Source organism: Sarcophilus harrisii, chromosome 3, assembly GCF_902635505.1.
Source record: "Sarcophilus harrisii chromosome 3, mSarHar1.11, whole genome shotgun sequence".
NCBI lineage: Eukaryota > Metazoa > Chordata > Mammalia > Dasyuromorphia > Dasyuridae > Sarcophilus > Sarcophilus harrisii.
In genome coordinates this window covers 409,626,926-409,640,239 of record NC_045428.1, presented here as the reverse complement: position 1 = coordinate 409,640,239, position 13,314 = coordinate 409,626,926, and the positions used below count along the sequence as shown (strand labels likewise).

The 13,314-nt window shown below is 31.8% G+C and overlaps 1 protein-coding gene across 8 annotated transcripts in view; it reads right to left on the bottom strand.

Moving 5' to 3' along the window:
• The window catches only part of COBLL1 (cordon-bleu WH2 repeat protein like 1), a 175,686-nt gene that overhangs the window by 80,761 nt on the left and 81,611 nt on the right, over nucleotides 1–13,314 (bottom strand). The window contains exon 1 of one of the 8 annotated variants that reach the window (XM_031960565.1): nucleotides 9,054–10,008. The exons of 6 other annotated variants lie outside the window; for them this stretch is intronic. Coding sequence is in view for 1 of the 2 variants with exons in the window: in XM_031960563.1 (XP_031816423.1) it covers nucleotides 4,285–4,301 (17 nt within the window). In the remaining variant the exon portion in view is untranslated. Of the gene's footprint in view, nucleotides 1–4,284; nucleotides 6,177–9,053; nucleotides 10,009–13,314 lie in introns of those variants that run through there. One more of the 8 variants, XM_031960563.1, reaches the window with a different exon arrangement.

The window sequence follows — 13,314 nt, the reverse complement described above, 5'->3', positions numbered from 1 at the left end:
CTCATGACAATATTTTTAACCTAGAAAAATTAAGCAATAATATTTTCTAAATGTTACATTATAAAGAGCCAAAATCACTACAAACAGGAATAGTAACATCTCATCTTTGGGAAAGTTTCCATTCTTAAATTAAAACTTTATATTGACTCCTTAAAACAAAGAATATCAACAATCTATCACAGAAAGAAAATATTTAGCCATTTGTTTGGTCTTTCATTACCTCGATATGTATAAAATAGTTTTCTTCCTCATTCTTACAGTCTCAAGAGAAGTGAACTAATTTATATTAAGTTTAGATATATTTTAAAAATCCATTAGCTCTTTTTTTGGCCTAGAAACAACAAAAGGAAGTGACAAAGAAATATACAGTATTCATAATGGTAAGAGAATATGCCTAAGGAAATAGGTGGGTCTAAAAACAAACCTATATGTTGTGTCAAGTACCCTACACAAGAAAAGCACCATATTCAGTTTCTTAGCATGAGGCTTTGTTCAAAAACAGCTATTGAATGTTCAAAATATGTTTTCTTTATTTCCTTAGTCTTTCATATAATAGACTTTGCTGTATTATAAATTAACAATTTCCAAAAACCAAAAGCAAAAAAAAATAATTGCTCATTTGCCCTTAGAATAAAAATTAGCTAGAAATATTTAAAATATTTGTGATAACAATCTTTTTAGGAAAAAAAAATCGACTAAATAATCTACCAGGTCCATAAAACTACATAGGTATTATTATTCATATCAATTTATCTGTGTTCATTTATCCTACCTTAAAGCTTATGCTCTTTTAAATAAAAAGGCATTTCAACAACTTCCTACTTAGACAAATGAGGTAACTAGGGTTCAGAGAAAGTAAAATTTATTTAAAGTCATACAGGTAAATAAATAGAAGACTAAGGATTCAGATTTTACTCTTCCAACTTTTAATCCAATGTTTTTTCCACTGTGTTTTCTACCATATCTCAAATAAGAATTCCTTTACAAACTTAAGGAACAAGTTCCTTAAAACAAACAAGAAGGAAGAAACAAAGTATATTAGATTAATTATAGTTTCAGTGCTAAGCTAACATCAGAACTTGATTTTCCTCCTTTAGTTCTGTTATATTTTTGATTTATGGATTGCTCCCCTCTTACATTATTTATATGGTATCTTTACAGCACAAGTCCATACAAACAAATATACCATCATTCTGCTGAAGAGACGAGTTGAGTGAAATGTTCTTTAAATTCAGAATCAGCAGATAAGTGGCAATCAGCATCATTGCAAGGAAGTGACATCTTTGTGATCACAAATCCATCCAAGTATTTCACGACTAAGTGAATATATCCATTAATTAGTCTAGTTTTAGATATTTAACATTTTCTCTTGAATGTGAAGCTTAAAGAACCTTTTAAAAAAAAAAAAACATTAACACAAATACTAAATCTTATATGTAATATACAACTTTTCCTCATCTTTTAAATTTGTAATCTAGAATTTCTGTTTGAAGAAATAAAATAAATTCAAACCTGGCTTTAATTCATCCATCACAAAAGCACCTTTCATAAATGTATTTGAAATGTCCAATTCATTATATATATTCACAATATGGTTTGAATATGATAATTATTTTCTTGGGGAATTATTCATAACATCTGTATTAAAATTCAAGTTTAGGACTGCCCATCAATTACTAAGTAGTCTAACAATAAAGTCAACTCTTATTCAGAAATGACTTTGAATCTTCTCTGCATTACAATAAAACATGATCATGTGCAAACATGGTGAAAGCTGTCACAAAGTTAGATATGGCTTGTGTTTATGTGTATAAGTATAAATCTCTAATGTAGCCTGTATTCAGTGGCCAAGTATAAATTTAAAAATCAAAACTTCTATTCATTGGCATGGGAACAAGTCATAATGGGATATTCAAAACCTAAGGTATAAGATATTTGGATGTTCTTCTCAAACAACATTTTATCACTTCTAACCAATACAACTTCAAGGGTCAGCATCATTGTTTAAAATCTCTTAAGCAAGACTCCAAGTAGATTAAATACATAAATATATCCTTTTTACATTTCAATTGAATTGGTTTAACAATATATCCACTGCCTGTGGCTTCCAAAGGCAAGTTTTATTGTTTTTTTTTTTTTTTTTAATATTACATGCTCAAATAGTTAAGTTTCTCTTTTTACCTCCAAGATTCCTTTTCCCACCCTTCATTTACCAGACTAGTGATTTTCTTCCAAAAGACATATGAATCAGAGGGAGAAAACAAAACATTCTAGGTGTATCCCTCCCCACCCCCTTCCTCACTAATGATATCATTAAGCCTATCTATTTATAATTTCACCATCTGAACTCACAACCCACATGGATCACTGGATTTGTACAGTTGTTAATCCTGACAGTCTCTGCTTAAAATAATTAATCTAATCATGAGTAACTTTTGCTAATTCTGAAACAATATTTAAATGAAAACCATTAAGATTATTTTATTTCTTATATATTGCTATAGCAAATTGATTTTAAACTGTAGTTTCAGAATAAATCACAAAGCTATACTTTTCCAGATACATTGACCATTGCTGTTTTGGTCCCACCCTGTCAGGTTTTCATTATCTTCCCACTTCTAAAGAAACCTCTTCTTTTTGCTATGTACTAGTCAGACATGCAATAATGAATACTTACATCAGAGATCCACAGACTGACTTCCTGGAACTCTGGTATTCCCCACAATATGAAAATGAATTCGCAAGAAAAAAATAACACCAAATTCCACCAAAAATACCAATATTTTCTTTTTTTTTTTTTTTTTTTCTGTTTTCTTCTTGAGGTGCAAGAAACTTCAACTGAAATAAGTTGGGGTTTTAACTAAGGCAATCTTTTGACTACCCAAAACTATTTCACTCAAATAATATTAGCATTTACAAAGGCATTTATTTTCACTATAATTTTGGTTTTCATCTGACATTTATATCAAACCAGGCACATACTTAAGAGGTAGCATTGGTATGGTTTGTAATGGAATGGAATTTCTACTATACTCAGCACAAATACAAATATCATTCCAACTGGGCAGACAAGTGATGTTATGTGTTCTTTAGATTAAGTCAATTAGCAAAATAGGATGTATTCCTAAAGAAGTTCTGTAATCAAGGGCAAGGCAAGGCAAAAATTTTATTGCCTGTTCCCCTATTCAAAGTGATCTCCTAAAACTAAGCTTAACATTCTTCCACCCAATCAAAAGATATTCATATTTTTAAAAAGATTAAAGGACCTCTGAATAAATGCTGCTTTTAAAAATGCATTGGAAGAATAACTTAGACCCCTATGTCATAATGAAAGTAAGGTAAAAAAGAGTTGAAGTAAATCAAAGACCAAGATTACCATGTCATCTTCACTATCAATAACGTTGGACATGTTATTAAATTCCTAAGAATCTCAGTTTTCTTTTTATTTATAACATATCGATAATAAGGAGCACAATGCTCCCTATGTCACAGGATTGTTATAATGATTAGCAATTTCTTTTAATTCTAAAATACTATAAAATAGGTAAAATTAAAAGCACAAATTAAACAGAAAAGCTCCAAACAAGAACTTTTATTTTATTTTATATTTTTTCTTTTATTTTTATTTTAATAAATATTTATTAAAATTGTTATTGCCCTTTTTGCAGAACTATATCATGGTTATATCTGAAAGTCTCTTAAAATAGCTTTTGAAACAAGTCTAACAGATAACATTAATTCCATTTTGGGTGGATTGTTGATCTTGGATATAATTCAGAGGACAAGGCGGACATTTAGAAATAGTCTTTTACCCTTCCTGACAATATAAATGAAGTTTGGGGCAGCGTATGACTTTTTTATGTCAAAAAGGAACAATGGATAATACAAATAAATCAGTCTCAAACATGCTGATTTAAAGGGGTGGAGATTCTTCCTTTTTCTTTTGCTACTGTAAGAATTTTAAGCAAAAATAAAGAGATTATATAGAACTTCCTAAAACCAAAAAGGAATAGAAAACAATAGCAGAGATTTTTCTAGTCTTTCGGACTAGAATTAATAGAAACTGTAGAATTAATAATATGCAAACTTCCCCTTTCATTTAAAATTCTCCTTTTCTTTAAAAACACATATACTAAAAAGAAAATAAGCAACAAATTACAAAACAAAATTCCTGACACTTTATAAATGTTATTAACTATACCAATATATATACACACACATTTTTTTTTAATATATACTTACAGCATTACCTTTTAAAAAAAAAAAAAAAAAGGTATCACTCACTTGGAAATTCCCAGCATGAGACTCTAAAACGGACTGTCTGCTCCTGTTACACCCATGATAAACTGTAGCATTAGTAAGTGCCAGGCACTTCCTAACACTAGCAAATATCTTTTTTTTTTTTTTTTTTAAAGGAATTTACTGATCTTACAGAATTCTTCCTGGAAGTAACAACTTCACAGGCATTTAAAAAAAAAAAAAATGTATTTCCCATAGCATTTTTTTTTTAGTCTTCCAGATAAATTATTTGAACTGCAAAGAAAGAATTGTATTGCTTTTATTGTCTTATTCTACTTCAAGTATGTTTCTACAATATTAGTCTGTGTAACTTTAAAATTCTAACATCTATACAGAAAATGGAATTTTTTAATAAGTACCAGAAAACTCATATAATAATTAAGATTACATGCATTAGAAGCCATGGGGGAAGGGGAGAGAGAAGTATTCTAAAATCAGTTGGAGATTAATAAAGGAACATATATGTCTAAATTATGGCTCTTCCTATTTAATCCTTATATAACTTCCAGCAAGTCCAGCCTCAGTTTCCTCATGTGTCAAATAAGATTGTTGAAAACTTGGAAGAAGTACCCTTCTCAAAAAAAATATATATATAAAGGAAATAGGGTAACTTGTTGACATTTTAAAAAGCTAAAAATAATTCTATTTGAACCATTATTTCGTAGCCTCTACCTTCAAGCAAAAAGCAAAGGCAGAATAATGTAGTATAGGAGTTCTCAAAGAGTGTATATTTGTGGTATAATGGTAGTCAACTCACTTAAACTTTCAGTGCCCCAGGCAATACTCAAAATCTACAAAATCATAGGACAATTGTCTATCTACACTGATAGAAGATGTTTTCTTCCTAAAGCATTGCACAATGCCTGGCACATAAAAGATGCTTGATAAATGTTTAAAAACCAAATGAAAATCCCTACAAAAAAGTCAAGACCAGGACCCCATCTCAGCCCAACCTTCTATTCCAAAAGTCTACTAAACAGATAGCCAGGACCCCACCAGTTTTTTCTGTTATAGGACCACTACAAGCCCTGTAAAAGGCAAGATCTGAAGTCAATGGGTACCTCATTCCCTTGTCAGCTCTGGATAATTATTAAATCAAGCAAGATCAGACCCACAGGGCTGGTTTTTAGAGAAAATGCTGATGGAATGTAACTAGCACAGATATGACTAATAGTGCAACAATCCCTACTTTACTCCATTGTCACCAGAAAAGAGTCAAAAATACCATTAAAGATAACACTATTCTAACTACAGGTACACATCAGAATACACTTATTCATACTGAATCATATTGATAAAGTTATAAAGTATGTATTTTCTCTATTAGTACTAAGATATTTGCTTGCAATACAGTTAATGACTAGGTGAAAATAAGAATTCTTGCTAAGCAATATAAAACAAATTCAGTTTGTCTTTGATAATCTTATTTCTTATTAAAGTCATACTTTCTATTGGTATTGGGCTTAAAATATTTAGCTAATCTTTTCTAAACACAACTATGGAATGGGGTGAATCTCTTGTTACTTCATAGATCGCTGTCCTGGATCATCATCCAGGTCAAAGAATTAAGAATTAACAGATAGATAAAGAGAGACAGATAGATAAATGGCTACAAAGATGACAAGTTTAATACACACATACACACACACAGAGGTATAATTTGTTTTTATGTAACTTACTTAACAAATTGAATAATAAACCTTTTTTTAAATTAATGGGATTTCACAGATTTATTGAAGATATTTTATCACAATAACAGGATAAAAAAAGAAAAGAAAAAGAAAAAAAAATGGTTATCACAATAACCATTCCAGAGAGGGATATGGATTAGCTCCAGATATTTTTTTAAAATGTCTATAAACAATTACAAATTGATATTTAAAATAGTATTTTAAATAGAAAAAATACCATGAACAAAGAACAAAATTGTTGTTACCATTTGACAATTATAAAGGACTGCTTAAATTTGGAGTCAAATAGTGATACACATGCAAAAATATTAACCATATCTTTCATTTCTCTCTTCCATAAGACTGTATCATTTAGCTGAGCAAAATTATATACAATACAATCTTTTCAAATCTTCTGTTTTCTTATAGGATGAAGAATCTAAAATGTCTTTTCTTGTCCCGTTAGCTTTAGGAATAATCTTTAATGATCTCTTTTCCAATATTGCAAGTCACCATCATATATATGTGTATATGTAACTCCCACTTAAAAGAAAAACCAAGATATATTCTGCAGAGAATTGAATCAAACTTAATATAAGCAGGGTTTTTTTTTCTTCATAGCTCTTAATGAGCTGATCCACTCCACCTGTGCCACTTCCCAGAGGCACATAGCCTATTACAGAACTGCTTTGCCCAACTTCATACACACATGTTCAGACAGGTGTGGTTGGTTAGAGGAAGGAAAAAATCTTATACAAATTCTCTATACAACCAAGCTGTTTCATTCTCTTGATTAAAGACTGGCAGAGGTTAACACTTTCTTTTACATCTTTTCAAACTAGATATGGCCCCAATGTTTCCTTCTAGGATGAAGAGAGAGAAGAGCTAAGTGAAAATTAGGAAGGGAAAAGTAAAAGATGATTAGTAGGAGACATAAGTTGTACCACACCTTAATTGCTCCCCAGGTGAATTTTCATATAGTATTTGAGGAATAGCAAGTGTGAAGGCTTACTTGATGCATTTAGAAATTAAAAGAAATTAAAAGCTCTTCACTTCAGGTTAATTATAGAGTTTTTTTCTGTTTTTATTTTCAAGTTTTTTTTTTTTTTTTTTTTTAAATTAAGAAGCTACTAGTTTATTACTCCACTCTTCTTACTACTTCAAGATTTTTCAGGGAACAAGAGTCAAGGATTTATGATGCACTCACTGTATGACAGGAACCATGCTAAACACCAGTAATAAAAATGCAGAATACATTCTAATGAAAGAAGACATGAAAAGGGAGCTGAAAAGAGAGGAAGAAACAAAGAAAGTCTAGACTAGGAACATGGTAAACAAAGTCCTGTTGATGAGTAGTGCAGCTTGGAGAGTCAGAGACCCAACATCTCTCTGAAAGGGAAGCTTTTTCTACAAAATACCAAGAATCAGTAAATTCAGCAGGAAAAAACACCTGAATGTATTAATTCATTCAAATGGGTTTCAATTAATTAATAATAATCAATCCTTTGATCTTATGTCCAAGACAGCCTTAAAGATGGTTTGTTTTGAAGATGCACTTTGTGAAGTCCAAGACTTGTAGTAGGTGGCTGAAAACAGAATGAGATATATAAAGCTCCTGAATCATATTTTCATTTGTCCCATCTTAGGAATTTATGCAACCACTTTATTATGATTGTGGACAGTGAGTATTCCCTATTAATTCTGCCATAAATATTCTACTTGAATTCTCTCTCTTAAAACATGTTTTCAAATTTCTGGGCTTATTTATAAAGCAACTTCTAGAATGTACATAGGGCGGTGTTTCCAGTGACTTGGGAATATTATGCCTTTAGTATGAGTAGGCAGGAGAGGGCAAATAGACACTGGACATGCTGTATTTCCAAAGGAGACATGCTGTCTCCTTGTGAGGTTTCTGGACAAGCTATTAATATTCTAAGTCAATAATTTGCTCTTCCAATTTACTCCACCTGGAGAACAGAACACCCTTTAAAAATAATTTTTTTCTTCTAACTACACATTTATCCCTGGATATTTCTTGTTCAGTTTTGGGGAAAGAAAATGAAAAGGCTTAAGATTTCTTCAGCAATGAGGAATATGTTTTTCCCCTATTCTGATATTCGGAATTAAGTAATCTACCATTACTAGTGAAGGGAAAAAACTACACAATAACTCAAAACCTAACATTAAAAAATACTGTCCATCATAGCTGAATACTTTTAGTTTATGTTTTCTATTTTTCTATTTCCACAGATTATAAAAGGAAGGAAAATGTTTCATCTTATAATTAATGACTAGATTAGATAAAGGTTTGAGAAAATATCTGACCCTTACTTTATTATTGCTTATTTATAATTCTATATTTTCCTGGTAAAAGTGTTCGTGTTTTAAATGGTAATCTAAGGATATTACTAAGGTGTATATAAAATATGTTAAAATTTCATTTTACTATTTGATATTTTAATGATTTCAACTTATAAACAACAACAAAAAAATCTTACATACATTCATCTAGCAAGATTAAAATATATATATATATATATATATATATTTAGGGGCAGCTGGGTGGCGCAGTGGATAGAGCATCAGCCCTGAAGTCAAGAGGACCTGAGTTCAAATCTAACTTCAAATACTTAACACTTCCTAGCTGTGTGACTTGGACAAGTCACTTAACCCCAACTGCCTCAGCAAAAACAAAACAACAACAAAAAAATCACATTGGCACAAGTTCCCTTTTATTTGAGTAAAGAAGTTCTATTCTACTATTCTATACATTTCCAACTACAATATGATTAGCAGTCTATAATAAATAATCAATACCCAGTGTCTAACAGTGCTAACTAAATTCTGGTGATAAGTAAAAGGCAAAAACAGACCCTATCCTTCAAGAAGCTTACATTCTACTGGTGAAGACATGTATATAAATAGATACACACAGAAAACATAGAAATAAACTCAAAAAGGAAGGGATCAGCTATTAGGAGGAAATAGTAGAAAGGAAACTTCTGTGGGTAAAGTTTCACAATTGATAAATGCCTGGCACAAGGTAGATACTTAATAAACATTTATAGACTGACTGATACTTACTGATAATCTGAGAGATGAATGCTTCATAATAATCTCTTTTGGCTTTAGCCCAGAGAATCCATCATCTGAGAAACAGTATGGCTAAATGCGAAGATGAAAATCATTAGGTTTTCTGCAATGTGATGCATTTACTCTTCAATAATTTCTTAAAAAGTATTTACTATGACTTAAAAGATTTGCCCCTTATTTCTGTGGGAGGGAAAGCCATCTCTGGTTAGACTCCTGGTTTTGGTCAAGTCTTGAATAAACTCCCTTCTCAACTCTGTCCCTGAAAAAAATTGACTTTCTTGAAAAAATTAGTTTAAATGCCATCATCTAAAGTGAAGCTTCACATTCACCAGCTACTGTGAGTACCCCCTTCAAGAATTTCATTTTTAATTTATTTATATGCCTATGGGTTTTCTCTCCCAGGTAAACTATAAGCTCCTTGAGGGCATGGATTATTTCATTTTTTGGTTTTGTGTTTTTATTAACCTAGGAATCCAGTTCCTGGAACATGACAGGGCTTTAAATAAATAGCTGCTGACCTAATGAGTGAACTACAAAAACAAAGACACTCTAATCAATAGATAAAGAAAGGAGGAACACATAAAACTCAATTCAGCATGCATTTTGGCAGCACGCTTAGGTGCTTGGGGTACAGAGATACAACTGACTTCAAGGAATTTATATTGTGACAGAGACAACATGCATGTATTTACATAATTAAAAATAAAGTAAATGTAGCATGAAATAAGAGCAGTAACACCAGGGCAAAGAATAGAGAAGAATAATAAAAAAGACTGTTACTACCTTGAACTTTTGAAGAGACCTAGGGATTTTAAGAGGTGAGCATTCCAAGAATGAAGGACAGCTTGTGAAAAGTATGAAGATAGGGAGTAGAATGCTTTGTAGGAAAAGCAAGCGTGGATGAAAGTGAAAAAAAATTGTGTGGTGAGAAAAATCTTGCTCTTATTGTGTACAATATATTTCTCATACTGTTTGTTTCTCTCAGCATCAGTTCATGTAAATCTTTCTAGACCTTTCTAAAATAAGCTTGTTGATCATTTTTTATAGAACAGTAATATTTCATTATCTTCATATGACACAACTTATTCAGTCATTCCCCAATTGAAAGACATCTACTCCTTTTCCAATTCTGTGTCACCATAAAATGAGCTGCTACACACATTTTTGCACATGTAGGTCCTTTTCCCTCCTTTAAGATTTCTTTGGGATACAGATCCAACAATGGCACTGCTGGGTCAAAGAGTATGCACAGTTTTATAGCCCTTTGGGCATTGTTCTAAATTGCTCTCCAGAATGGTTGGATCATTTCACAATTGCACCACAATGCATTAGTGTCCCAGTTTTCCCACATCCCCTCCAACATTTATCATTATCTTTTCCTGTCATCTTAGTCAATCTGAGAGATATGAGGTGATACCTCAGAGTTGATTAATTCTAATCAATTGTGATTTAGAACATTTTTTTCATATAAATAAAGATGGTTTTCATTTCATCATCTTAAAATTGTCTGTTTCTATCCTTTGACCATTTATCAATTGGAGAATAACTTGTATTCATATCAAATTGATACAATTCTATAAAGATTTTTTCCCCAGCTTTGTACTTCCCTTTTAATCTTGTTTTTGTTGGTTTTGTTTATGCAAAAACTTTTTAATTTAATGTAATCAAAGCTGTCCATTTTGCCTTTCATAATATTCTCTAGTTCTTCTTTGGTCATAAATTCCTCCCTTCTCCAAAGATCTGAGAGGTAAATTATCCCTTGCTTTTCTAATTTGTTTATGGTATCATCTTTTATGCCTAAATCATAATGACCTTATTTTGGTATGAGGTGTAAGATATAAGTCTATGCCAAGTTTCTGACATATTATTTTCCAGTTTTTCCAACAATTTTGGTCAAATAGTGAGTTCTTATTCCAGAAGCTGGATTTTGTGAATTTGTCAAATACTAGTTGCTAAAGACCTTGTATACTGTGTCATGCACATCTAATCTACTCCACTGACACACTACTCTAATTCTTAGCCAGTACCAAATGGTTTTGGTGATTGCTGCTTTATAATATAGTTTTAGGTTTGGTACTGCTAAACTACCATCCTTTGTATTTTTTTTTTCATTAATTCCCTTAATATTCTTGGCCTTTTGTTCTTTCAGATGAATTTTGTTATTTTTTCTAGCTCTATAAAATAATGTCGTGGCAATTTGGTATGGCACTGAAAAAGAAGATCAATTTAGGCAGAATTGTCATTTTTATTATATTAGCTCGGCCTACCCATTAGCAATTGACATTTTTCCAGTTGTTTAGATCTGACTTTATTTGTGTGAGAAGTGTTTTGTAATAGTGTTCATATAGGACTTGGGTTTGAATTGGCAAGTAGACACCCAAATATTTTATTCTGTTTACAATTATTTTAAATGCAATTTCTCTATCTCTTGCTAATATATAGAAATGCTGATAATTTGTATGGGTTTATTTTATACCCTACAACACTGCAAAAGCTGTGAATTGTTTCCAGTAGGTTTGGGGATGATTTTCTAGGATTCTCTAAGCACATCATCATATCATCTGCAAAGAGTGATAGTTTATTTCCTCATTGCCTATTCTAATTCCTTTAATTTCTTTTTCTTTTCTTATTGCTGAAGTCAACATTTCTAGTACAATGCTGAATAACAGTGGTAATAATGGACATCCTTGTTTCACCCCTGATCTTACTGCGAATGTGTCCAGCTTCTTTCCAATACAAATAATGCTTGCTGTTGGTTTTAGATAGATATTGATTATTATTTTAAGGAAAGCTCCCTTTATCCCTATGCTCTCTAGTGTTTTTAATATGCATGCATGCTGTATTTTGTCAAAAGCTTTTCCTGCATCTATTGTGATTATTAGATGATTTCTCTTGGTTTTATTATTGATATGGTTGATTATGGTAATAGTTTTCCTGATATTGAACCTATCTTGGGTTTTTAAAAATTATTTTACCCCATTTTCTTTAAATTTTTATCTTGGAAAACCAGGAAGATAGGTCAATCCTAAAATTTTATCTGTTCTAATTAGAAATTGTCATCCTCAAGCACTGAGAATAGGATCAAATCAAACAATCAATGAACATTCATTGTTAATTTTGCTTCAGGAACTGAGGATACGAATACAAAGGTAAAAACATAGGGACCAAGCCTGGGCAAATCAAAACAGAGTCTATAGAAGCCAAGGCAAGAGAAGAATATTGCAAAAGTTAAGGAAATGATTGTCACAAAAGTAAGCAAACAAATTTAAAGAAGGAAGTATCCCCAGGCAAAAATTATAAAAGAAAAAGGTAATTCTGGCAACCATAGTGATTAAGACTCAAAGATAAAATTAAAGGGGAAAAAAAAGTGTCCACCTACACCATTCCTTTTGTAAAGAAGACACTGTCAATTTTATGTATTAATTTCATCTTCCTAACAAGATTATAAATTTCCTATGCACAGAAAGTCTTGATTAAAATTGGGCTAGACTTGATGGAACTCTTAACGTCTCTTTTGATTTAAACCCATTATAGTCTGATTGCGATTGCTAATAGTGCTAACTATATTTCACTTAGTATCTTCCCCCATCTTTGTGTTTTCTTCTACAGTACCATCTCTTCTATCTTGTATAAAGAATGTCATTTGAAATCACCAATTGCTTATAGATCAAGTGTAAGAGGGCCTGCTTATCCCCTGCCAGCCTTTGACATCGCCTAGGGCATGGCTCAGGTAATTTGAGGGTAGCCTTGTAAGGGTAAACAAGATGGGGTTGGGAGGAAGGGATCCCACCCTAAGGAGCAACGTGACAGTTCCCAGAAGAGGCATGCTAGATCTTGGAGAGGAGTACCTTGAATATCCCTATTAGGAAAGGAATGTACACAACATATCTATGCGTAGCTTCCTATCTACTATAAGCAAGAATCTGATTACTATGAAGAAGTGACTTTATACACAAAACAAGTGACAAACAAGCATGAGATGATAAAAGGACCTGTAGTCTTTGTAATAAACGGAGTCTCACACCACCCTGGCTCTTACCCCTCATTGGCCACAGTCTTTGCCATTTCAAGTGGAGAGGCAGTGCTGGTCACATAAGGCCTGTTCCACTCCGGAGTTAGGGCCAAGACCCCTAACAATCAAGTAATAAAAAAGATTAGATTTATAATGTTGATTATGAGGTAAGGAGAATAACACATTGTATTATTTGAACATTTTGGAAAGGATGATTATTTTCCTTTGTATTTCTTCTGG